The sequence below is a fragment of the Corvus kubaryi genome, unplaced genomic scaffold, assembly GCF_017639235.1.
Source record: "Corvus kubaryi isolate FWS band 111438036 unplaced genomic scaffold, C.kubaryi_AGA036_p1.0 137, whole genome shotgun sequence".
NCBI classification, from domain to species: domain Eukaryota; kingdom Metazoa; phylum Chordata; class Aves; order Passeriformes; family Corvidae; genus Corvus; species Corvus kubaryi.
The window spans coordinates 29,103,803-29,116,809 of NW_024580671.1; the positions used below are offsets into that span (position 1 = coordinate 29,103,803).

Consider the following 13,007-nt stretch of genomic DNA (forward strand, 5'->3'; position numbering starts at 1 on the left):
TCAGTATGATATGTGTGCATATCTTTGCCCTACATATATTTAATCATGTCTGATTGCTGACTTCTCACTATTTAGAAATTATTGACTGAGGGTTTGGGAGTCTTTGATGTAATTCTCACATGGACAAATGCTACTCTGAAGTTAAGAGACATTTTTCCTGAGCAGGGAAAACAGTGTTTGATGAGAAAGATTTATTAATAGACTTTGAGCATTAATGTGCCTCCAAGGATGTCATCAGCCTAACTCTGTTACTGTGAGAATTTATGTTGAACTGTAGGAAGATTAAAGCAAAGCCTTTCAGTTGTATCTTAGCCTAGTTTGGTTTTAAGGCTGAATGAATCTGCAAGAATCTGAGGGAAACTAGTCCTAGTCATAGTAGTCAAGTTTTTCTACCAGGTATTTTCTGTGTATCTAACTGGAGTTCTTCTCTCTTCTAGGTTCTGTCATAATGCTTACAGTGATGCAAACATTATTTCAATAGCAATAGACAAATCCATCTACTTGGCAAAGAAAAACAGCCATTTTGTGGAAATCTGGGACAAGAAGACAGAAAAACTTTCTGAATTAATTGACTGTGCACATTTTCTTAAGTAAGTGTTTTCTTTCAGAGTTGTTGGCCTGGTAGATAGGAAGCTGAATATCAGATTGCCTTCTCTAGCATGGTACCCTAACCAGCCAGAGGTAAGGGATTTACCCAGTTTGTTGGGCAAGTGTGGATTTCCTATCTTGTCTTTTTGCCCAGAACTTCAGAATATTCCAAGCAGAATCCCATTTTTTAAAGACCCTTACTGTATTTCCCAATTTCTCTATGATGTCAAGAAGACTCATTTAGCTCAAGAAAGAAGAAAGTATTTTGCTGTCCTTCAGGTGCTAATACTAATCCAGTTACTTCCTCATCCCCTGAACAAGATGTCTTTTCAGTGCACAAATTCAGGAGGAAATCAGATTTTTATTAACTGTGACAACTTTTTCATTTGCATTTAAATTGATCCTCTGCCTTAGCATGCCACATCCATTTCGTTTTATGGTGAGGTTAGGAGCAGGTGTAGGTGTGTTCTTCCCACTTTGCTGTGACATTAACCTCCTGCAAACTGGGGGAGAACAAAGAAGTGTACCTGCTTCCTATTTAAAGGTCTTCTGAAGCAGACCAGATGGCTCTTAGAAGTCAAATAGTTTTCATACCAGTTTGTTTGCATGAGAATTTGTGAATGATTGCTTAAAAGTCTGGTATTCAGAGAGTTGCTTTAGTAGCTGCAGAATAGGGTGCCACAAAATTCCAATACCAATTCTTTCCGTACTTGTAGGAACAAAGTGGAAAAATTAAATAAGGAATCAAAACATACACTGGCTTATTCTGGAAGAGTGAAGACAATTTGTCTGCAGAAAAATACTGCACTGTGGATAGGGACAGGAGGAGGACATATCTTGCTGCTTGATTTGTCAACACGTCGTCCTGTACGAGTTATAGACAAGTTCTGTGATTCTGTTCGAGTCATGATAACAGCTCAGCTGGGTAAGTAAAACTATCAAGTGATGAGTACTTTGAAATCAGTGCTAAGGTTAGGTTTGCTGTGTCCTGTTTGTGTTCCAGGAGCAGATTAGCATGATCCATGATATGCTCATTCATTCTTCTCCATGGCTGTCATTTTCCCTCAGTGTCAGACTGTTGGGTGTAAGCTGAATACCAGCAGGCTGAATACCCGTGCCCACACAAAGCAGCACTTCTTCCCTGGCTTGTCACTGGTCTGCACATGAACCCCCCACCTTCAGTGCATCCTTGTGCCGTGCTTCAGCACAGCTCTCACCATCCTGTCACATGGTCTCTTACGTGTGTCTGCCTGTGTTCTTTCTCCATCTCAAGTGTTACACTTCTGGCTTCTCTCTCTGTGGGCCATGTTGGATTTTAATTATTTTTCCTTCATTGCTTATTGCCTAGTTTTCTTCTCCCATTCTCATTCAAGAGTGGTTCTTTTAGATTTGGGTTACAGGCAGATCACAGCAGAGCTGGGAAAGTGCTGCACATCTGGATTTGGGGTGTGGACTTGTGCTGCTCCTGTCATCAGGAACAGTTGTTTTGAGCTGCTGTAGGCAGACAGGAGTTGTGGGGTTTCAGTGGTGACCATGAACAGCCATAGGAATGTAGCTGAGGAAGGGGCACTCCTTGGCTGTTGAAAGTTCCTTCACCTCTACACTGTCCTGCACCTCTCCCAAAAGTAATAAAGGCCATATCAACTCAAGTTTGTGGTACTGCTGTAGTGATTACATTCAAAATACACATTACTTCAAAAGTACTTTGTGGCACAACATACAGATTCCCATCACTTTCCACTGTGTTTTGGGAAAAACTCTGGAGTTTCCCTGTCAGTGTTATTTAAAGTGTGTTTGCTGTCCAAAAAAAACAACAAAAAAAAAGACACAGCAGCTGTTGTGAATTCAGCAGCACACTGTAGTCCTGATAGCAAATATCACAGTTTCACAGTTGCAGGCTGTGGATATTTTCTCCTTACCATCATGAACTTACTCTGGAGACTGTTTCTTCCTTTCTTGCACCAGAAGAATCCATCAACTACAGTTAAGTCATAGTGCTGGCAGTGTTGTATGAGTCAAAAATACCTCATCTTCCTCTGACTTGCCTTTGCCTGAAACAGCAAGTGTTAGTCTGTTCAGTGCTCAGCTGTTAATGGTGCCTGCTATAGCACAGCATTTTTAGTCCATCTAGTCCTGATAGCTACAATGTTAGTATTATAAAGGGACATTTTATTTTTAGCATTTTGTAAAGAATAGTTACTATGAAAACATAATAATTTTTGCCTTACTGCTGTTATTGATAGGGAAAATATATTGTATAGAATAGTATGATTTAAAAAGCCTTGAGGGTCAGTCACCACAACATCTTTAATCAAAATTTTATTTATAGAAAAATTAATATTCAGGAGAAAGACTTCAGCTGCGCTTGTACAAATCTCAAGAACAGCAAATAAGATTGATATATGCAGTTTGATGTGTACTTTTTTCTTTTGATCATCTTTTTGCAGCAATTGTTTATAGTGCTGGGATTTTTTTTTCCTAAATTCAAGGACTTGGTTTCTACTGGAATCCATGAAAATGTCACTGAGGCTGCTGAGCGGTTCTTCAACAGTACCCCACTGCTTATGTGAAATAAGAGAAGATAGAGGGAAATATTTTTGTATGAAATAGTTTCATTTAAGGTTAAAACATATAATGTCAAGCAGAGGTAAATAATTCAGGAGAAAGAGATTTCCAGACTTTGAGACATTAATCTTATCTGTACTTCATATATGAATATGGAAATACAATGTCATTTTTCAATTCTGTCACCTAATACATTGATGTTCAATAGGCATGAAACTTACTATAGAGAATAATTTAGATGTAAATCTGTAGTTTATTTTGCAAGTGCAGATTTAGATTTCTATATAGTAAGACAGGACCTAGGTCTAAATAAGAAACATTATACTTAAGTTCCAATCACTTTTGTAAGGAGTATGGATAGGACTGGCTACAGAAAAAAAATTAAAGTGGTGAAAAATCTGAGCATGGAGGATGTGTATGATTCCCACCATCCTTCATCTACTATAACCAGATTTACATCACATTCAGAGGAGAATATAGCACTGACCTCCTCGGAGCAGGAAAAACCTCTCTCTACCTTGCAGAGGGCCCGGGGCCCACTAGAAAACTTCCAAACTGCACTTTCACAGTTCAGCCATTCTCCAGTCTATTTACCCCAGAAACTGTTCCCCTCCTCATCTGTGCCCTGGGCGTGTAAGGCTCCATGTATGAGGAGGTGTGAGGTGCAGTACTGCAGCTGGGGTGTCTGCACAGTGGGGGCTGTTCCTTCCCTGGCCTGATCCTGACCCAGGGGCATAGGCTGGGTCCTGTATTCCTCTACCAGCTTAAAGCCAAGGGCTTTCCACCCTCATTGTGTTGCCAATAGGAACAGGGAGCTGCCGTGGCAGGAGAACATGTGACAGCTTCTATCTATCTTTGCATAGACAGGTCTTGTTGGAAATAAGCAGGAAGTTGACATTGAAACACTGCCACATTCTGTTTATCCCTTTGTGATCCAACCACTCTTCCTGGTCTTTTTTTTGCATTATTCAGTAGGCACCTTCTTACAATCTATCCCCTATTTCCACTTCCCACCCATATGCCATCATAAGTTTAAAACTTCTAGTTCATAATTTTTCTCAGTTTTTGTCATATTTGGTTGGTTTGGTTTTCTCGTAACTGAACTGGTTACTGGTACATTCTGCTGTGCACTGGGACTTCATTGGCAGCCTGTCCTTCTGCTGTGACATCTGTTTCCTGTGACTCTACCATCTCTGCCTATGCTGTATAATAGGGTGCTTTGTTCTTGGGCTTGTTCAGCAGGCTGGTCAGCTGATCCTGTGCTTATGCCTTGGAACCCTGATAAACCCTGACATTAAATGGAGATGGGAACTATATTGTCTTCGTGTCTGGGTTTTTCATGGTTAGTGATTTCGAATAAAGGGTCCAGTTGATTGAACTCTGCTTTCTGTCCTCTTAGTGCCTTGATGTCATCTATTCTTTCTGTCCTTAAATTACAAAATTGACATTAAAATTAAGATCTGATATTTTATTTCTTTGAAAAAGGGAGTCTCAAGAATGTGGTCCTTGTTTTGGGATATTGCTATAAAAGTGACGCCGAAGACAACAAATACCACAAAGGTACCTGAATTGTGTTTTATTAACTTGTATTATTAGTGGAGCAGATACTATTGTGCTTGACTACTCACTGAGAGTGAAGAGTTGATCATCATTTGACATAATTTTATTGAAACACTATTATTAAATAGTTTTTGGTTTCTTTTGCATATCTGGGCTCATACAAACTAAAAGTAACTTCCAAAAATGGATCTGAGGAAGCCACTGTTAGAAGGGTACAATACAACTTGTTGGGAAACTGTATTTGGAGAGTAAATGTCATTGTCTAATTGGAGAATGTATCAAATGGATTTCCAGAGGTGTCTGTGCTAGGTCAGGAATCCCCAATGTTTTCATGAGTGATGTGGATGAAAGAATAGTGAATGTGCTTTTCAGATCTGCAGACAATTTACAGCTAAGACAAGCTCACTGGAGGGCAGGATTAGAACTCAAAGTGACCCTGACAAACAGAACAAATGGTCCGGAAGGAAATAGGATACAATTCTGTAATGACAAATGCAAGACTTTTTATTTAATTAGGAATGATCCATTGTACCAGCCTGAGGAAATGATCAGCTTAAACAGCAGTGCTGCAGAAAAAGGGTCAGAATTGATGGGAGGCTGGTTATGAGTCAGCCATGTCATGTGGGTGCAGAGGAGGCAAACACCACTCTTGCACCATGAAAGGGGTGCCTGTAAGACATGAGCTAATTCTTACACTCTTCTGAGTGCTGATATGGTCTCTTCTGGAGGAGCCTAACCATTTGGAATATTGCTGAATGATCTGGACTATTGGGAATAGTCCAGAGGAGACAAATGCAACCTGTGAGGAAATGTTACAGGGAGTTAAATTGGGTAATATAAATAAAGCTTAGAAAGGACATGATAATAGGCTTCAAATATGTAAATGAAGAGCAAGAAAATAGAGACTTCTACATATTCCCTGTGGGTAGGATAAGCACTAACCAGTTTCTGTTACAGCAAGGGAGATTTCGGTCAGACATTGGTAAAAGCTTCCTGACAATTAGGATAGTAAAGTGCTGAAAGATAGAAAATCTTCATCTTCGGATTTTTCTAAGAACAGTTAAAGTTGATGCTCTGATCAATGCCCTTCTTCACCTTTCTCTCATCCCAGTTTCAGTGACTCCTAAAAATGTGGCAAAGATAGTATACAGTTAAGAAGGGCAAGTGTAGATGAGCTGACTGAAATGAGTCAAACTTTAGAGCACTGGGGTTTATACTATGGTATTCCCCAATTCCTGTAACAAAAAGAACATTTATTGGCTTACTAGCATTTTTATTTTATTTAAGAGTGACATTAATTACAGAGAAGAATCAGAAACTCCAGAATCCTTGGGGCCTTAGTTTGTAAGCCTCAACTCATGTTAGTGTTCTCAATTATCTCTCTTCCACTAACTCCAGTGTGAATTCTTCATGAATAAAGAGTTGTTTGCATGAGTGTAGATTGAAGAAGTGACCTTTTCTCAGTATATTCACTAGCTTATGAAATCAGTTTTTATTTTACAGTGAATGGGGTTTGAGTCTCATAAGCATTTTGGGGTATATCTGCTTGGAAAGATAGAGATGAAATTCTAGCAGGTACCTCAGTATTAGCATTAGCTGTAGCTCAGGTCAGTACCTTAAGGCCCACAGAAACCAGAAATGGTTTTTCAAGTACTTTTAAATGGGATACTCTTAAATTTAGGAACTGGAATTCAAATCATTGTGCAAGTACAAACAGCTTGTAACCTGTAACTGCATCACCTCACACATGAAGTGTCATGTAACTTGTCTTCTGGGTCCTAAAAATCATGCTTCATGGGGTGAATTTATGAGTAATTGAGAACAAGCAGATAAGCAAAATAGTTTCAAATTATGCAATAACTCATCTCTGTTGCAGTTTTCAAATTTTCTTTTTTTTTCTCCAGAGTTACAATCCTGCGTGTCAGTGTGGGACATTAACCTGCCCCATGAAGTGCAAAACCTGAAAAAACACATAGAAATGAGACAGGAATTAGCAGAAAAAATGAAGAGCTTTTCTTTGGACTGAAAAGTCACCCTGCAAGTGCCATTCTCTTTTCTAGTCTTCCATCCTAACATACTGTGCAATATTTACAACTTCTTCTTCCTGTCGTTTTTAACCTAAACCAGGAAGAAAATTACCATGGGAGTATTCATAGGATACCAAGAAGGAATAAGTTATTTGTAATATTTGAAAGGACAGAAAACTGTTGAGAATTTCTGATTCTAAAATGTTATCATGTATCTGTTGTTTACCTGTGAAGTTCTGCTCTCTGTAACTATGGCTCAACTTCAGTATAACATTGTTCATCCAGTTTTTAATCCCAGTTAAACTGGGAATAAGCCAGGAGACTATAAATGGCTCTAATTTACTTCATTATCTCTACTGAGTTGACACTCTAATAAGAAGCAAAATTTAAGCCTCTGTGTGTTTACTGCAGTTTGCATGTATGAGTTTGCTCTTATGATTCATGGTTTAGTAATGTCAGAGCTCATGACCTTATGAAAAACATAATATTTTATCTAACAGCAGTGTTTAAAGGAATATATCATGACTACATTACTCTTTGAAACCAACAGGCAGAATTGTCTGTGTTTCTTCCATGACATTGACTTTTTTTTTCATTATGACCAGCAACAACCCCATTGTGCTACAGTAATAAAATAGCTCCGAATTAAACACCCTGACAGGCTCCTGCACGTCGGTGTCCTCCTGCAGCGCTGCAGTCTGCCTGCTCCTAGGAGATGCAGTCACACCACTGGGAATGCTGCCAGTCACGTAGACCTCTTGTGCAGCTCTCTTGGAAGAGAGGAGAGCACAGGGTCAATGCCCTGGTCTAAAGGCTGCTATGACTTGCTCTTAGTCCAACTTGTTTGTTTGCTTACCTCAGTGTAAAAAAAAAAAAAAAAAGAGAAGCTTTGCTTTGATTTTTCTCACATGCAAAGTTTCCACTCACTCATTCTTGTTTGAATTTATGTTGTTATTTTGGGGAATAATCAGGGGAACCTTGAGGAGTATAAGACCTGGCTGCCTCTTCCAAATTTGTTTCTACACATCATCATTCAAGAGACACTTTTTGCTGCTTTCTGGCTGTAAGTCCAAGCAGCTGCTTGCAGCCCCCACTGATCTGCTCTAAGGAAGTGCCTTATTTCTGTCTACCTGAAGACAGATGCCGTTTTCTTTTTTTGATACCAGAAGAATCTACAGAGTGCTCCCAAAATCTCAAAGAGTGGAATATCCAGAGCCATTCCTGAGTCTATGGAGCTGAACAAGGTTGAGCAACCAAAAAGTTCTCAGTTTTTTGTTGGTTTTTTTTTTTTTAGAAAATTACGTACTGGGACAACTGCATTTCTTGTGGCCAACTCTAGCATTGTTCTAGTTTCTGCCAGTTGTGGAGTGCATACTCAGGATTTCTTTCAGATATGCATCCCAGTTTTTATGTATTCTTATAATCTGTGTACTGAGAAGAATTTTCTATTTATATGGGATTTTATAACTCAGAAAATATATATTATCTTAGAATGAATATGGCTTTTTTTTAAAAGAAAAGAATATATGCATTGTGATTAAGTTTATCTGTAAGTAATTTTAAAATGTAAGCCTAAACATTTTTATTAAAACTGTGCTTTGTTAATAATGTAAGTCTACTTTCTCATCATTGAATTTTTAAGAAGGGGCTTTTCTGTGCAGATTTTGTGGCATTTAATTCCTTCAGGGTGATGCAAAATCCTGGCTCTGTAGGTGTTATTGACACAGCTGCATTCCCACTTGTGCTCTGGCTCAGTGCATGTCTTGAGCCCTTTTCCCTTCCCATTTGTCTTCTACTTCCTGTTTCTGCAGCCCTTCCCAGAGATAGGAGGTGACCTGTAAGGAGTTCTGTCCCTGTGGTCATCCCTCACCTCTCCAAAACTCTGGATAACACTGATTCATAGACTGAATCAGGTCATGTATTCAGTATTACAGGAAGGGCAAGAACAAAAGAAACAGCAGCCAAAAGAGAGTCAGGAGCTCATTGCAAACCTGACTCAACTGGCCACTGTTGATTTATCCGTGGTGGGAGAGCAAAATTCTGTCATGGTGGTAACCAACAGGGACTGTTTAGCAATACAGCACTCATCCACACAGAGAACAGTGATCCCACTGCATCCTCACCAAATACCTTCTAGTACTGCAAGAAGATATTTAGAGAACATCTTGTGTTGGTGCTTCTTGTAGAAGCGCTCAGGGACTGCCATCCCTTCCCCAGCTGGCACCTGCCACCAAGGGCAGGAACAGCACCATTGAACCATGCACTACCAGGAAACCTATTCCCAGAAATATCTCTACTGACAAAGTAAAAGGAGAGAGGAAAAAAAAAATATCCATAACTTTGTGTTCACTCTGGTTTCAGTGGACCTGTTTGAAAATCAGTGGAAGCTGATCACATAAGAGGACAAGCCCTAGCAGATGTAGTTTCTTGCATACTTAGGATAACATCCAGCACCTGAAAACAGGTAACCCTTACTCAGAAAAGAGCCTGTTTGCTCATGGGAAACAAGCATGTGGTGTGGTGTGACTGAACACCTGAACTGGGATGGGTAATGAACCCCATATCCCTCGATGCAGCTAAAGGGTGCTGGGGTTTAAACCTAAAGACAAAGAGACTAAACATACACAGTGAGCTGAATGCTTGATCAGATACTGTTGGGGTTTTTTTTAAGTACCCTTCCCCTTCTGTGCTACTGAATTTAATTAGAGTCATTCTTTTTTATTGGTTGCTTTGCTCTGGCAAATTACATATGCAGATTTGCTTGCTCATTAATTTTAACCTGATTTCTTTTACAAGCAGTTCCTGGTCAATCCCACTGTAAACAAGCTGCACAGCCTGATTTAATGCACTTTCGGTATTATGTCCCGGCATTCCTCTTACTCTGAACTCTCATACTGCCTCTAGTGTCCCATATTATTACCCTATTACTTCTGCATGCACCACTTTGGCGCAAAACTGGGACACGAAAGGGAGGAGAGAGAATGAGGCCTCTTAGATCTAGTAGCTTAACCCCCAAACGTGGGCATTTGTCATTACTGCCACTTACTAACCATGCCCACCCACCTGCAGCAAGCAAGACAAATAATCCATTCTACAATAAACGCTTCAGATACCAGAGACATGAGAAACTAGTAAGGAAAAACAATGAGTCTCAGTGAATGTGGAAAAGAGTGACAGTCATATTTTTCTATTAGTCTTTCAAGTAGAAGAGCATATGAACAATTTTTCCTACTTATTTTCTGGCTTTTGTCATTAATTAAAAAAAAATAAATCTGAAAACAGCTCCCCTTACCTCCCTTAAGAGAACCAAATTTTCTGAACAGAACTAGCAAGCATTCTGTTATTTCTGTCTCAATTAGTTCTTCATCCATATTATGAACTCATCCCAGGGCTGTACTGATCTGTACATTCTCATATAAAAGCCTTCCTCATGGTCTTTGAACAGGTGTAACTCACTGGCTGCCAGCATACCATTTTGGTAACTTTGCCAGGTTCTTTTTTTGTTAGGTAGGCATGTGTCTTTGGAACAATTAGTTTATAAATACAGAGTGGCATAATCACATGACAATGGAGAATCATACTTATTGCATATTTGTATTTTAAAATTCATTATTTCAAGAGGAAGAAACCACAAGATGTATTAATTATTGTTGCATTAGCAAAGGGAAACCTAATTTAGCAAAAACTTAGAAGTGAACCCTGGTGAAATTTTTAACACCTTCAAGAATGTTCTTTGCTGTACCTGTGAGATGTGTAGGCACTGTGAGGACAGCTGTGCCTCGAGCTTTAGGCACCTCAGCAAGGCTCCTCAATCCTTACACTGGTACTTGTTTAATTAAGTAGCAGAATTACAAAAATTATCAAATCGTGATAAAACTTTTTCCCCTGCAGTGACCTCATGCTGACTGGTACCTCCCTTTTTACATGGGTTGTTTGGACTGAGCAGTAAACTGGAATTATTTTTTTTTAAGTTATTAAAACTTACGATACACTAATTGATCTATTTTTAAAACGGTAGGTTTTTTAAACTATACCAATATGATTCTAATCATATTGGTATAAAACATGATGGAAGTCAAAAAGCAAGTAAAGGCCTTTTCTTTTTTCCCCTTTCTTCTGTGTTGGTTTGCCTTTCCTGCTGCCAGAGGTTTAAGTGCTGCCATCAGTCCCTACAAAGGCTGTCACTAATTAGTGAGGGGAGACTTAAAAACCAGTGTGCTGTCTCTGGCGTACGTGATTGTTTACTTCACTTCTGCCACAGCCCATGAGTGTCACTGACCTGAAAAGTTAAAGCGGACAGAAAAAGGGGAAAGAAATTAAAATCTCCTGGGACCATTCCAGTGTTCTGCCTTTTTGGAACCATTTTTCCCTTGCCTTTTTCCGTGCTTTTCCTGTGCCACGTGTTGGCACCGGCTCCCGGCGGCACAGCTGTGCCTGGGAAAGGGGCCGGCTCTGCTGGGGGGGCTGTGACACCGCTGCCATCCAGCCGTGAAGCACGGAAACCATTTTGCAGGAAAGCGAGAGGAGAGAGAAAGCAAGGGGGTAAAGAGAGAAATAAATAGCAAGCAGAAGCTGGCAGCGTCACTGCTCAGCAGCCGAGCCAGCAGCCCTGTGGGGGCCGGGGCCCGGCTTTGGTCACGGATCCCCTCAAGGCTGTCCCAGCAGCGAGGTCAGGGCAAAAAACGGTGCCCGGTGCTCAAGGATGCCTGGGCAGAAGCGAGCAGGCTGGAATCTCCTCCAGCGACGTGGGGCTGCATCCCACCGGGAGCTTCCAGCTTCTCCTGGGCCAGCACCTGCCGTGCCAAAGCACCCCGGCTTGCCCCGGCCGCAGCCCCCTCTCTGGGGCACCCCAGGCCGGGCTGGCCCTGCACCACCTCCCCTCTGCAGACCTGTTTAACGGGGCTGCAAAGGGGACAAAACCCTTCACGGCAAGCTCCTTTCTTAAGGGAAGGATTACCCACCACCAGTCAGAGCCGGAAAGGAGAGACCCCGGCTCAGCCCCACACAGCGACGGCGTGAGCACTGCCTCAGCCCACAGGGTCACACAGCTCCAGCACCGCCTCCTCCTCCCCTGCCCCCGCAGAGCCCGGCCTGCACAGGACCTGCCGTGGGCACACAGCGTGGTGGGACAGGCCATGTAGAAAGCGACCCACGGAGCGGCGACGGAAACACCTGGCGCTTTTCGCTATAAATACACCAACGTAAGGTCGGTCATTCTCTGTTCTGCTTTTTCTTGCCACGACACCTCAGCAATTGCCTTGAAAACATCTGTTTTCTGTGGAGTTACAAGAAACATCCACCCCCGCCACCACCTGCCAGGCTCCTGGGCTCTGCAATTTGGACTTTAAATCAACTGATCTAAGGCTGACGCCCAGGAATTAAAATTTCACACCAGTATCCTCAGAGATCACAATAAATAAACATTTTTTAAAAGCTGCAGATCTGCTCTCAAAGCTATGAGCCCTTGGATGAGCAGCAGCAGAGGCTGCAGCTTGCCACGCAGAGGGTGGATTCAGGTGCTGCTGATGGAGAACTGGAAGCCAGTCCATTCCCCCTGAGGTGATGCTGGCCATGTAAAAAGTATTTCCTCTCTCCACAAGCCTCCACAGCCTGCTACGGTGACCACTCTTTTGCACTAGTCAAGCACCATCAGGTTCAAGTGAAACTCAAAGGATGTGGTTAAAGTAAGTAAAGGTTTAATGAGCTTCCTATTATTCCCATGAAGTTCAAAATTTGCAAAGTGAATTTCTGAACTTCAAGGAGAGGTGCCCACTAGAGCCCACACTCCCGGCTGAAGCAGAGCAACAGCAGCACCTGATGCATGGAGAGGCAAAGGCTGGGGCCACCCTGCCCTGTGCAGTGGCCCTGCTCAGTTTAAATGACACCATTGTTCACAGTCACTGTTAATAAGCAATCACCAGCCAGGGAGCTAAGTAATTTTCAGATATTATCCATAAGTTGAAACTCAGCTTCCCCCCACTTTTTTTTCTTTTCCAAAATAGTCCTAGGTGCTGAGCACTCTCCAACTAGAAAATCTCAAGGCAAAACACACTCTCAACCTTGTAATTAGAGAAAAAATTGAAAGGGAAAAAAAACAACAACCCCAAACCATTTCAGTTCCATTTTTATGCTATTACGGCTAAACCCAGGACACGAACGCCTGGGTTTTGCAGGGACTCGGAAGCAGCTGGTGCAGAGCAATTGGTCCTGCTGAAAGAGTCTGAAATCCGCTTTGCTGGAGCTGGGGATGGAAGCAGGGCAGGGGAG

The 13,007-nt window shown here is 41.5% G+C and overlaps 1 protein-coding gene across 6 annotated transcripts in view; it reads left to right on the forward strand.

Moving 5' to 3' along the window:
- The window catches only part of LRRK2 (leucine rich repeat kinase 2), a 64,620-nt gene extending 56,267 nt beyond the window's left edge, over window positions 1-8,353 (forward strand). For 5 of the 6 annotated variants that reach the window (XM_042018312.1, XM_042018316.1, XM_042018315.1 and 2 more), the window contains 4 exons: window positions 438-590; window positions 1,305-1,513; window positions 4,639-4,713; window positions 6,618-8,353. In XM_042018312.1, the coding sequence (XP_041874246.1) occupies window positions 438-590; window positions 1,305-1,513; window positions 4,639-4,713; window positions 6,618-6,739 (559 nt within the window). In that variant the 3' untranslated portion in view covers window positions 6,740-8,353. The remainder of the gene's footprint in view (window positions 1-437; window positions 591-1,304; window positions 1,514-4,638; window positions 4,714-6,617) is intronic. The other variant, XM_042018313.1, reaches the window with a different exon arrangement.
- The last annotated feature ends 4,654 nt before the right edge of the window (window positions 8,354-13,007 follow it).